This window comes from Apteryx mantelli, chromosome 2 (assembly GCF_036417845.1).
Source record: "Apteryx mantelli isolate bAptMan1 chromosome 2, bAptMan1.hap1, whole genome shotgun sequence".
Taxonomy (NCBI): Eukaryota; Metazoa; Chordata; class Aves; order Apterygiformes; family Apterygidae; genus Apteryx; species Apteryx mantelli.
Window position 1 is genome coordinate 150490069 of NC_089979.1, and position 13405 is coordinate 150503473.

A 13405-nucleotide genomic window follows, 5' to 3' on the forward strand; every position below is an offset into this window, starting at 1 on the left:
CACCAGGAATGGAGCTGAGAAAGCATAAAGGAAACACAGTAAAAATGTTTGGGGGCAGTAAGTGGACTAAAGAGCTTTGAGATTTGTTTATTTTAAAATATGAAATCTTAAGTTTAGTCATTAACTGATGTGTGATCACGCCAAATTATGCGTAATGGGGATTTTGAGGGAATCAGTCGGCTACTGGTTCTGTCATGAGCCCAAAGTTTGCCAGAGCTGCTGTGGGCTCCCTAGTTAAGTTTGGATAATGTGCAGCACCTCTGTGTGCCTCAGTTTCCTCATCTATAAAAATGGAAATCAAGCTCATCGCCCTGAAGGGGACATTGAGATCAGAGTCGTGAGCTGGAGTGCAGTTGTGGCAAATTGGAGGTACCCCCTATTTCTCTTAGTTGATAGTTTAAAACCTCCATTATTTTGTGAGGTTGTAAATAATACAGTTGAGCTGTAAAAGTTAAAAACAAATGCTGTATTTATGGTTGGTCCTCTCCAGGGGTTTCTGTGTAAAAGCTACCTGGCCTCCTGATAACTTGCAGTATTTATTTCCTAGGCTTTCCAGAAGTGCTCTTTTATGGATGTAAACTCAAACAGTCATGCTGAACAGTCCAGAAATGATACACATGTTAAAGACATAAGGCCTGGGACTTTAATGCATCACAAGGAAAAGAAGGTAACAAGTGGTGCTTGCAAACGTGCCACCCGGTCTGGCATAACCTTCTTTCCTTGTTTCAAAACTAATCTTATATCTCCTGTCCTGTTCTCCCTATCCTACCGCTCTACCGCTGCCCAGTGGTTTTCTTTCTTTTATCCCAGTATGGGTCAGAAATGCACAGATGGAGTGTTATAGCAGTGTACATGATGTGTCTAATCATCTGGAATACTTATACAAGGATTGCATGAAATTTTAAGATTATGTGAAATCAAAGTTATAGAAGGATCCATCAGTCTCCTTCTCAGAGATGCTCTCACCTCTCAAACAATCCTCTCAGTGCTATTGTGGCAATGGAGGAATGGGGAAGCATCTCTCCTAAGCCTTGTTCTTTCCATGAGGCGAATTAGTGATTCCTCTCAGTCTTAAGTGCCACTTTGGAGAATTTTTGCTTCATTTTGCTTCATTTGTTTGTTCCAGGAATAGTTATTAGATATTCAGAAATCACATTCAGTTTACTGGAAGATAAAGTCAAGGTGGATGGTCCAAAATGGTCCTCTTTCTGCAAGCTGATTCACACTTCAGTCATGGGATTTATGCAAGGTGTCTCACTTCAGGGACTGTAGCCAGGTCGGCGCAGAATTTCGCAACCATGTCTAGACTGGAGTTGCCCTTTGAGTTAATTTGTCTTACTGGCAGTGAGCGTGCAGGATGAACAATAGGCAAATATTTCTGCCTTTGCAGGCCTCTTTTTTTATGGAGGAGTCTAAGAAGAGTGAATTGAGCCATTGCAGGTTTTAGGGGGTGGTCATGCAAGCATGACAGCTTGTCTGACAGCCAAACGCCAATTTGCAATGAAATGGGGGTTTGGTGGGGGAGAAAACACAGCTCTTCAGTACAGCATTTCAACTTTGTGGGTCATTTTTTTCTTTTCATGTTTGCACACCGGAAATGCAGCATGAGCAGTAGCTCCCCAGGCACTTTATAGGAGAAGTTGCACTTCAGCCCCATTTAACAGAAACTGAGGCAGAGAAAGAGGAAAAATGACCTTCCCTCGGTATCCAGGGCAGAGGAGAACCCAGCTGCTTTAACCATAGTGAGCTACATCTGCATAGGGCAATACAGTTGTTGTAAAATATACTGTGACACCTAAATGGTGATGCCTGATATATTATTAGTGGCAAAATCCTTCCACAAAGCTGCTTCGGTCAGGGCAGCGCATTGTACACAAGGGCTTGGAGCTGCCCAGACAGCAGGTCTGGTCCAAAGCTGAGAAGCACCGACTGGGTGAGGATGCAAGTTCATGTGGATTACTAAATGAAAAAAAAGAAATTGCTTTGTTGTGGGGTGGATGATGGTGTTTTGGAGCAAAAAACAGCGTGACCATGCCTGTATTCATCCTCGCTGCTACTAGGATCAGATTTCAAAGGTCATATTGTCACACCAAAACCTGGGTCACCCCTTGAGATACTACACATGCTATATCACAAATGTTTCTTTGAAAGGTGCTGCCTAGTAACTGTCACGAAGTGCTATTTATTAGAATAACACGGACTCCAGGAAACTGAGGTTGATGAGCTCTGTCATCTGACATGACAGTGTGGGTTATTGGCTTTAGATAATAAGGAGCCTTATGGTGATGATAAACTCATAGAGGAAATGAGTATTACTATTTTTTTAATAGAAAGGCAGCATTCCTAAAATGAAGTATATTGTACAATGAAACCTTAAGATGTTGCACTGATGCTTGGAACAGGAAGTATAACTTGCTAAAAATTATAGAGAGAGAGAAATGAGAATTGAGTCACAGAGTCAGGGTATGCAGGGCAACAAGTGCTATTAAATGGACTGGCCAAACTGTGGGAGTGCTGGCATGGAGTGGAAAGGGAAGGCATTTACTGCGTAGCCAGTCTGGGTCTGATGTGAGCAGGAGCTCCGGTGTTTTGTTCTGCCTGCGACTATCAGCATGAAGTGCAGCTTCTGTGGGCCTGCACACTGATGCCTCTCTGGCTGTGCTTGGTTTGCGTGATTGATAGTTCCTAGATATTTAGAAATATGAGGCCTTCAAGGTATCCTTGGAGCAGCTGCATAGCCTCATTGCTGCTAATAAGGCTCATCTTCAGTAGAGATGATCTGTAAACCTGGTCTACTGCTTTCTTCCTCCTTTTCACAGTGTGTGAAATTCTTCTGTGTAAAATACTCACATAGTATATAAGAGAATATCACAAGAGATGTAGAAACTGTACATAAGTAATCCCTGTGTGCATTGGGAGTACATGAGCTAGCCAGGCTGTGGATTACTGTACCATCACTCATCCGTCTCGACTGTGAGAGACTGACTCTCCCACCTGACACTCGGCATGTGTTGTTGCTAATGTAAATATAATCTGTCCCACTGGTGTGTTTGGAGTCAGGGTCTGTTCTCAAGCAATGGGCGCAGTAGCACCTTTGTCTCACTCCCGTCAGCCAGCCACGCGCCAGGCTCAGTTCCTTCCTGGCAAACTACCCACTGACTGTAGCGCTCTCCCTTGCGTTGGTCATAGGCACCGTGTCTCTTCAGGCCATACCATCACCCTGAGGACTGGTGAGAGCAGTAGGTGTTTATCCCAAGCAGTTACTAGCACTTAACAAAACAAATGAAACAAACCAAAAAAAAGCTCTTCCTTTTCAGCCTGCTATTATGAAATAGCATCTCCAGGAGCCCTCATTTAAAAAGAAGGAAAAAAGCTCCCTTAAATTTACATTTCTGGGAATATACTACTTTTGAGCTAGGGGATGAACTCTCTGCATGCTGTTCAGAGTTGCTTCTATAAATGAATGTATCTCATTGTTTCATTCTGCACTTTCAAAAGTTCTGGGTGCCTCTGTTAATTTGGAGGCAGGAGTACTTTTAAGTTGCAGTAAGGATTTAGAAATGCTCAGACTGTGACTGTATTAACTGTGATAAATCATCACTGCTCAGGTGTAAGGAACATTAGAAATGGCAAAAAGTTTTAAGCTGAAAAGCAGCTTTTTCCAGTACAGAACTTACTTTTAAGGCTAGCCAGAGTCTATCATTCAGCGCTCCAGTGAACTAGGAAGCTGTAGCAACCTTCTGTCAGCCCTTACAAATGAGACTCCCTTTGATGTGTCCCTGGAGAATTTAATCATCAGATTGATTCTTTTCAACTCCAATCATATATAACTAAGGATTTTTTTTTTAACTGAAAAGTAAGCTGGTCAAGATAGCATTGTGTTGGAAATAAGGTAATTAGTGTGCTTTTGCATATTCTGGAGGCCTTGTTAAAACAGGAGTCCTAGGTTACAGCCCATGCTGGCCACATGCATAGCACAGAGCAGTAACGTCATACGCTGTTCTGCCAGAATTTGGAATTTTGCCCCGAAGAAGTACAGGAATCAGATGACAACTTCAGACATGCCTCTGCAGCTGTAAACAGAGTGGTGAGTTCACGAGGTCTGTGCTTCCCCTGAGAATATTATGATTAATTTGGGGGAAAAAAAAGTCCTGTAAAAGTTACAGCCCTGAATAACTAAGTAATCCGACTTTCCCCCTTAGGTGTATGGGGCTACAACAGGACCTCCCACAGATAGTGACCATCCTAAAGAGAAGAGGGAAGGGAAAACTGAAGAAGAATTGGGTTCTGATTCATCCAGCACAGCTGACAGTAAAATTGGCTTTTCAATGAATGACAGTCCTACATTTAGCAAGGGCTTGTTTGTAGACAGTAGAGACTATTCTAATAAAAATCTCCAGAATGCGAGCACGAACCTGTCTGGTGTCAGTTTGCCAGAGGATGACAGAAGAAGAGGGGCTCAAGATATTTTAGGATCCCATTTTTCAGCTGTTGAAACTGGAAAACAAAAACCAAACTACGGACTCCCACGAGATGCTCTCCAGGGCCCATCTACGGGTGAGCCCCCGCAGAGCACGGGCAAGCGTGTCCCCATCAGCAGTGTTGCCCCTCTCATGAGGCAAACGCAGGAGGCCTCAGCACCTCCTGGTTCCTCTCAGGAGCAAGAGTCACCTGCAGTCAACTACAACCAGGTCATGCTAAGACCTAAAGTGTCTAGAAGTAATAGTGTGACCTATGTGGAAGAGACAGACTCTCCAGCCAGCTCTCCAAGTGAAGACAACCCACCCACAGAAAATATTGCCTTTATGATTACCAGAACAGCTGTCCAGGTCCTCTCAAGTGGGGAAGTTCATGATATAGTCAACCGGAAAGGAGGAGATGTGCAAACAGTGAACATTGATGCAAGAAAGGACATGGCCTTGGAGAAAGGTCTCCCAGAAAACACAGACAGCGAAGAACCAGTAGTGTGTCTGGACAAAAAACCAGTCATCATCATTTTTGATGAACCAATGGATATTAGGTCAGCATATAAACGACTTTCTACTATATTTGAGGAATGTGATGAGGAGTTAGAGAAAATGATGACAGAGGAAAAGATAGAAGAAGAGGAGGAGGAGGAAGAATATGAAGCACATGAAATTCCTGGGATCCAGAAGGAAGAACCACCGGTAGTTAATGACAGAAAAGCAATTGCAGTTTATTCAGCAACTCATGGGCTCAATCAACAGTATATATTTAACCTTCAGTCATCTTCTGACTCTGCAGAAACCAGAACTCCTGAGGAGCAGGAGAACATAAAGACCAGTTTTAACAAATACAGTCAAATTTACAAGCTAAACACAGACGCAAACTTGGACTCTGCTGATCAATTTGGAAGCAGGCAGGATTCTAAGAAAAAATTTAAGTTTAAGTTCCCTAAAAAGCAGCTGGCTGCTCTGACTCAGGCAATTCGTACAGGCACCAAGACTGGGAAGAAGACCTTGCAGGTTGTGGTTTATGAAGAGGAGGAGGAAGATGGGACCCTTAAGCAGCACAAGGAAGCGAAGAGATTTGAAATCACAAGGTCTCAACTCGAGGACACTGACAAAAATCCTCCCAGCAAGCAAGAGTCCCCTCCCAAACCTGCAGTGTCTCTTTCTAGGACTGACGAAATTCGACAGAACACATACCGCACGCTAGACAGCCTTGAGCAGACTATAAAGCAGCTGGAGAACACCATCAGTGAAATGAGCCCAAAATCTATCCCCGAAAGCCCACACAGCCCTGAGGGAAGCACTGTCCCGTTCTCTGCCCAGATAGGCCCAGAGACCCCAGCTCGAGAGTTTGTAGTGCTGGATGAGAGCCATGCTGGCGTAGAGTCCCCTCCGCCAATCCCAGCCACTTCACGTAAGGTACCTTAGTCTCAGAAATCAAAACTCCAGCTGCTTTCTAAAAATCTGCAATAATCACCATAAACAAGAGGGTCTTGTGATTTGTTTGCTTCCTTTCAGGTGGTTTGTCTGGTCTCCCCACGAGGTGTCTAACAGCTAATAGAGCGTTGTTTTTACCTTTGCTGCTGATTGGTGATGGGCAAACGCAGGGGAGCTGGGTCAAATAATCTGCTGTGTGAAATGACAAGCGTCACTGACATGAAATCCAGTTTGATCAGTAGTTGAGCAGTTTTCTCCATTTGATTCTTGACATTAACACCTGTGGTGTGAACCTCCTGAACTTTTCCCTGCATGTAGTACTGTGGCTTTTTTTTTTTTTTTTTTTGCGCATGATGTAGTCTCCTCTTCAAAAACACTGGTATTGATCAGGCATTTTCCTTGTCTCCCGTCCCTGCCCCTTCGACTCTTTCCGCAGGGCTCAAGCACTGCCTCGCAGACAAGCAGGATGCCAGTGCCAATGGCTTCAAAAAGTAGACAAGGAAGCATGGAGAAAGCAGGCAAGCAGCACAAGCTACAGGACCCACGCCAGTACAGACAGGTAGTTTTACCCTAAACCCAGTGTTTGGATGGACATTAGTGGTGTTTGTTATTTAAAAACGCCAGTAACTGACTGAGATTATACCAAATAACAGATGTGTATCTATCTTTCGAGTGAGGTCTAACTGGACATTCTGGATCCTGGGGGCATGAAAATATCTAATGATCTTTTCACCATACTTGTGCATGTATGTCTGCAATAAAACATCTGCTTCCCCCCCCCCCCCCCTTCACTTCGGTATTCAGCAGTACTTCTAAGATATCAACTACCTGTTTACTTTTCCTTTGGTAAATGTGGCAGTTCCTTAGGACAGCGGGGAATGCTTCTGTTCAGATAGCCTTTAACGGAAGCCGTGGATACTAACCTGGCGATGTAATAGATGGCATTAGGTGCACGTTAACTCTCCAGCCAGACATGTCTGTTCACACGTTAATAACCCAGAAGCATGGCCAATGTAGTGAGTGGTCTATAAACCATTGATCGTGAGCTGCCACGAAAGCTTTGTTGCGCGCACGCGCTCTTGCTCGCTCTCTCTCTCTCTCTCTCTCTCTCTCTGCATTCCTCTTTGTGCACTTTGGGTTTTCTACCAGGTCCAGTCTGTGGCTGCAAGACTTAGCTCAGGCCTTGAACTGTTAATTCTTATTCTCGGTAGGGCTATTTTCCCAGGTCCTGTTGATTTATCATGTTACTGGCTTTCTGACAAACTGTCTCCTGCCATCTTTATTTGCAGGCTAATGGAAGTGCTAAGAAAGCTGGTGGGGACTATAAGGCTACTTCCCCTACCCTACCTGCTTCTAAGATCCCAGCCTTTTCTCCCACTTCTGGGAAAAGCAGCTCTGCACCTGCTTCTAGCGGTGACAGCTCTAACCCTCTTACTCCACCTACTAAAACCTCCCTTCCTTCCTCTAACCCTCTCAGTCCTCAAACAGGTCGCATAACTTACTCCACCTCCCTGATCCCCTCTGTGGCTAACAACGGCTCCTCCAAGTTTCAGAGCTCCGCTTTCACAGGGAAAGGTCACCATCTCTCATTCTCACTGCAGACGCAAAATGGCCGGCCACCCCCCCCTTCCTCTTCTACCTCCCCCCCTTCCTCTACCTCTCCCACTGCACTGAGCCAAAGTATGAAGAGCATCAGGACAATCCATACACCTAGCTTCACCAGCTACAAGGCACACAACGGAAATGCCAGCAAGTCCACCCCATCCACGGCCAAGGAGCCATCCTAAAGGCTAAGCACAGCACGTGCCCAAGTTCACCAAGGCTTTTTTTCTGTTTGTTTCCAAACAACCTGCAGCCAATATTTTAACCAGGGAATGTAACCATTTTGCTGTATTGCTGGAGGCTTAATACTAATCATGTGCTAAATACTGGATTAATACAATAGATTAGAGTGAAGCTTTTTTGTAAAACGTTGTTGCTGTTGTAATGATAAAAGAGCATTTTCTTCCTATAGGCAGCACCTCTTACAAAAAAGTGTGAAGGTGTGTGAGTGAACTTGAGTGCGTGTGCACAGAGGTGTACTGAGCATGGGAAAATGTATGGTTAAAAATTTAGTAAGTTGTTTTGTATAAAGCTATTTTTCATTATGGGGACTAGAAGTGAACAGAGATATACTAAAGTGTGATTATACACAACTGTAAAACTGAAACTAAAGTATTTTTCTTTTATTTTGGTGTTATTTAGCTTTGTTACAGATTTCTATTTTTGTCAACAAATGTCACGGTTCCTTTCAAGATCTTTTTGCCAAAACATTTTGATACTATTATAATGTACATTTGAAAGTAGTATGCTGGACAGTATACCTCTACACAAGAAACAGAACAGGACTGGTCTTAACGTGTATGAGGCAACTCAACCTATTGCACTGCCATTCAGATTATATTTAAGAATTTGCCAAGCCAAGAAAAAAATAAATTGTTTTACACATATAGGTAGTTGCTGATTACTTCTTTTCTTAGCTCAATCCACCCTTTTCCTTCAGTTTTGTTTTACTGAGACCTGGTAACCCATTAATGTATTGCATTGTGGATTTTAAAATGTACACTTCTGTACTGTTCTGTATACTGGCAAACTTTTGTACATATCTATAAATATATATAAATAAATAAATACTGTATGTGGCTGGGCACATAGAGTAGTTTTACCACACCAAAGTTAATTTTTATGCATGCTTTCAAAATATATATGGGGAAGGGTTGAAAAAGACAGATATCAAATAAGTAAAAAGCAACAAGCTTGCATAGAGCTCATGGTTTTGTAAATAAATTTATTTGTATAACACCATAATGTAATATACAGAACTATGATAAGCAAAGATCTTTACAAAAAATAAAGGGCTGCATGCTTATATTTTTGTATTTTGTCACTAATGACTTTTAGAATGGGCTGAAGTAGCCTTTAAGTGGTTTGTCTTGAAGATTTAAATCATCAGGAGAAAAAAATGACTTTATTTTCCCCAGATTAAAGCTATACAAAAGTAGTAATTTCAAAATTGTGTTCTACAACTTTTCCCAGAGTAAAGCTAATTGGTAGAACTCCAGGCTAGACAGCTAACAAGGAGGGAGGAGGGAAAAAAAAAAAACCCAACAAAATGCCCCTGCCAACCTTTGAATTTGATTGAATGAGGTATTGCCTCTTCCTCCTTTAAATACATTTTCTGTTTTATTCCACAGTGGAAAATTGAGTTTCTCAAAGCTGTGATTTCAAGGCTGATCCCTCAGACGCTGCCTCCCTTTCCGTGGATATAATTAAAGAATATAAAAGTTAACTTGCACCACATGAACACAATAAAGAAAAGGTCTCCTTCCAGCAGTGGTTATGCTGAGGGTCATAACACCCGCTGGCGTGGGAGTGAAGGACACATGGGTACAGGGTGCACAAGCTTCCACACCGTAGCATGAGGGCCAGGGACAAGCCGGTGGCTTTGGCGCCGCTCGGGGTGCTTGTGCTGAGCAGCCGGCTGGAGCCTGCCCCGCACAGTGCTGCCAAGAGGCCGGGGCGCTGCAGCCTGTTCTGCGAGCACCTCGTTTAGGTGGGCTGCAGCTCTCAAACCTCTCTCATGCTGCTTTTTCCAAGCCAGGCTCTCGTGTTTAAGCAAAAGGGTTTCTACTTTGTCGAGATTTGAGAAGGTTCCTCCCTTGCCCTGAAGGGACAAGCCTGGTGATGATTGATTAACTCAGTATCTGCTTACTGAGTAGGGCTACTCCATGTTCACACACATCAGATGGGAACATGAGGAGGCTGGGTACCACCAGGCTTTTTAATCTATGGTACACAACCAAAATCTATGTTCAAGTGAAATGATAAGAGTACTAGCTTTGGTTCTTAAACTGTTATTCTAATGTTTCCCCAGGCAGCCAATACTCATTTAAAAACAACTTGCTAATCTCTGCTCCTCATTGCCTCCACAAGTGCAGTCCCCCATGAGGCATGTACAGCTAAGGAGGATGCACCAGGTGTGTGGCATTGCCCCAGCCTCCTGCCATGGGGCTCACCTGCCCCCCACACACACCTGCCTCCTCTCACCAGGTCTAGCCCTGCTCCAGCTGCTGCATCTCAGCTCCTCTTCGGGCTGGGGGCTATAGCAGCACCTTTGCCCTATTTATTTGAATTTAGGCACTGACAATAGGTGTATAAATACCCAAGGGTCCCTACTCAATCCCTGGAGCGTGCAGTGGACTGTAAGGCTGTTCCTTCTGTGTCCTGGCTGTACAGCAGCAGTGTGCTTTCACTAACACAGGTGAGGAAGGGCCTTTGCAAACTGTAACACAGCACCAGGGATGCTTCCGAAAGCTGGGCAGATGATTATTCAGAAAAAAATCAACAAGCCTCTAAACAAACCCCTTGAGTAGAGAAGAGAACAGCGCAGGCTAGTGATTAAAAAGCTGAGTTTCACACTGCAAACAACAGTCACGCAGGTGTATGCTGGAGGCAGCTGCAGTCTGAGCTAGGGACAAACGTGGCTGGGTAGCTGCTGCAATACAAGGCTTGACCCTCATGAAGTTCAACAAAGGCAAGTGCAGGGTCCTGCACCTGGGGAGGAATAACCCCATGCACCAGTACAGGTTGGGGGTTGACCTGCTGGAAAGCAGCTCTGCGGAGAAGGACCTGGGAGTGCTGGTGGACACCAAGTTAAGCATGAGGCAGCAATGTGCCCTTGTGGCCAAGAAGGCCAATGGTATCCTGGGGTGCATCAGGAAGAGTGTTGCCAGCAGGTCGAGGGAGGTGATTGTCCCCCTCTACTCAGCCCTGGTGAGGCCACATCTGGAGTACTGCGTCCAGTTCTGGGCTCCCCAGTACAAGAGGGATGTGGCACTACTGGAGCAAGTCCAGCGAAGGGCTACAAAGATGATTAGGGGACTGGAGCATCTCTCTTATGAGGAAAGGCTGAGAGAGCTTGGCCTGTTTAGCTTGGAGAAGAGAAGGCTGAGAGGAGATCTTATCAACGTGTACAAGTATCTGAAGGGAGGGTGTCGAGAGGATGGGACCAGACTCTTTTCAGTGGTGCCGAGCGACAGGACGTGAGGCAATGGGCACAAACTGAAACACAGACAGTTTTGTCTGAACATGAGGAAATACTTTGTGAGGGTGACAGAGCACTGGAACAGGCTGCCCAGAGAGGTGGTGGAGTCTCCTTCTCTGGAGATATTCAAAACGCGCCTGGACGCAATTCTGTGCAACATGCTCTAGGTGACCCTGCTTGAGCAGGGGGGCTGGACTAGATGATCTCCAGAGGTGCCTTCCAACCTCAACCATTCTGTGATTCTGTGACCCAAACAAAGCTGCTGTCAGCCCCAGCACGTGTGCGGGAGCAGCATCTCTGTCCATGAACAAGCAGCCGGCCTCCGCATTCAAAAATGACAACATGAAGAAACCAGCCCATCCTCCTTGCTGTCACCAGGGTGCCCTGGCACCCACAGTGCCAGATTCAACTCACGCCAACTTTTGGACAGTGCTAAGATAACAGGGGCTCTTCAGGAAAAGGTACCCCAGCAAGGTACCATGTCTCCAGCGTACCAGACCTGCTAGCAGGTGCATTTCTAATACAAGTCTCTGACTGATCATTGAATTTCTTTGCTTTACACTGATCCTGAGGGTTCAGATGTGACAGGACCTCAATACTTGGGGGTGGTGGGGGGGGAAGAATTCAGATGAAGCTATTCACCATTTCCCTTAGCTGGGGCAGATGGGGCAAAAAAGCAAGGAAGGAGGGGTAAAGGTGTGTGGGACACTGCCACCCTCTACTGCGGCCACACCAGCCCAGAGCTTCGCAGCAGAGCTGCTGCTGTCCCTGCCCACCAGCTGGCTGCACCCACAGGACTGAAGCAATAACGCAGCCACATGGCACCTAGCCCTGTGTTGGACGGGCCATGCTGGAGGGCAGGCAGAACCAAAGAGGACACTCAGGGCAGGAGAGAAAGTAAGAGGGACATGCAGAACATTTCAGTCTGGAACCGCTCAGGGTCAGAAATCCATCCGATGGGCATCCCTGCGGACAGGCCACTCTCCCTGCAAGCTTGGAAACTTACAGGGAAGATAACAGATGATTAAGGCAGCAAATTTTTAAAATCTCATGTCTGAGAGCCACAGTTACATGCACCACTTCAATGATGGCAGTTCTGTTTTAATTCATTCCCCCTCCCAGCCATGTATCAAATTGCACTTCTTTCCACATGCTGGCACAATTAAGCGCTTGATTAATATTTTAAGTGGGTCTGTGTAATGACATGGGTTTGAAAACAAGAATGCAGCTTTTTATAGCTGATGAGGCCACATTTCAAAATCTTTCTTCCCAAATGGACGACGTGGTGAGAAGTCAGATTAATACAGACAGGAAGAGATCCTCGTGCAGGTGAGCAAAGCGTTTTCCTTCTGCTCTGTAGCAATGCAAAAAAGAAGTTGAGAAACTGTCTGAACTGTGGCTATGTCTTAATTCCTCATTATCAGTGCTGTGAGCAATACTAATGGGGACCATAAGCCCTTCAGAGAGGCTCAAAAAGCTGGAAGGTGCTGCATGTCTGCTACTAGATCCCTTAAAAGGGATTTCAAATTAAACCACTGGCCTACTGAAATAGGAAATGCTGCTTGGAAGTGTTGTAAAAATCCAAATGCTATCATTACCAAGACAGTTCATCCTTTAATTAATTAATTAATTAATTATTTTCCCATCAGATCTAAGCTGGGACCTGTTTCTAATGACTTGCAACTACAGAGCTCCAAGTAATCTTCAAACTAAAAGTACTTTCCTGCCAGTCTGAATCCTGATGATGACTAGTAAAAAGACAATGAGCACAAATAGAAACACAACAAATTCCATTCAAACATAAGAAAAAAACCTTTTTACTGTGAGGATGGTTGAAAACTGGAACTGGTTACCCAGAGAGGTTGTGTCACCCTTGGAGATATTCAAACCCCGAGTGGACATGGCCTTGGGTAACCTGTTCTGGCTGACCCTGCTTGAGCAGGGGTTTGGACCAGACAGTCTCCAGAGATGTCTTCTAACCCCAGCTATTCTGTGGTTCTGCGTAACTGTTCATACCACTTCTAAATACTGGCACCCACATTCCTCACCATAGGGCAGGTTACTACATTCATTTCCCTTCATTTGCAGATCAGACTGTTAAAAACAAAACAAACCCCCACACCTCAGGCATGTTGTCAGCCCAGTATAACTGTGTCCTACTTTCTTCAGGTGGATCTCTCTAATCACCTCACCCTAATACACCCTAGAGATTACTCCCTTCAATCCTAAGCATAGTTCCACCTCCCCTCCAACTCAAGGGCTGCCTCACTGCTTCCTTCCCTCCTAATTCTGCTGGCCACACTAGCTCCTCCAAGATCTGACTTGCATGCAAAGGGCAAGCAGTGGTGGTGAGGACAGCTGCCACCCCTGTCCTGCACCACCATTAATGTCCCTGGCTTCATCCAGGCTCTTC

The 13405-nt window shown here is 45.0% G+C and overlaps 1 protein-coding gene across 6 annotated transcripts in view; it reads left to right on the top strand.

Annotated features, from left to right (window-relative positions):
• The window catches only part of KIAA1217 (KIAA1217 ortholog), a 387375-nt gene extending 379134 nt beyond the window's left edge, over nt 1–8241 (top strand). For all 6 annotated transcript variants that reach the window (XM_067291790.1, XM_067291789.1, XM_067291788.1 and 3 more), the window contains 4 exons: nt 548–667; nt 4203–5891; nt 6346–6468; nt 7199–8241. In XM_067291790.1, coding sequence (XP_067147891.1) covers nt 548–667; nt 4203–5891; nt 6346–6468; nt 7199–7696 — 2430 coding nt within the window. In that variant the 3' untranslated portion in view covers nt 7697–8241. The remainder of the gene's footprint in view (nt 1–547; nt 668–4202; nt 5892–6345; nt 6469–7198) is intronic.
• Nucleotides 8242–13405: the final 5164 nt, after the last annotated feature.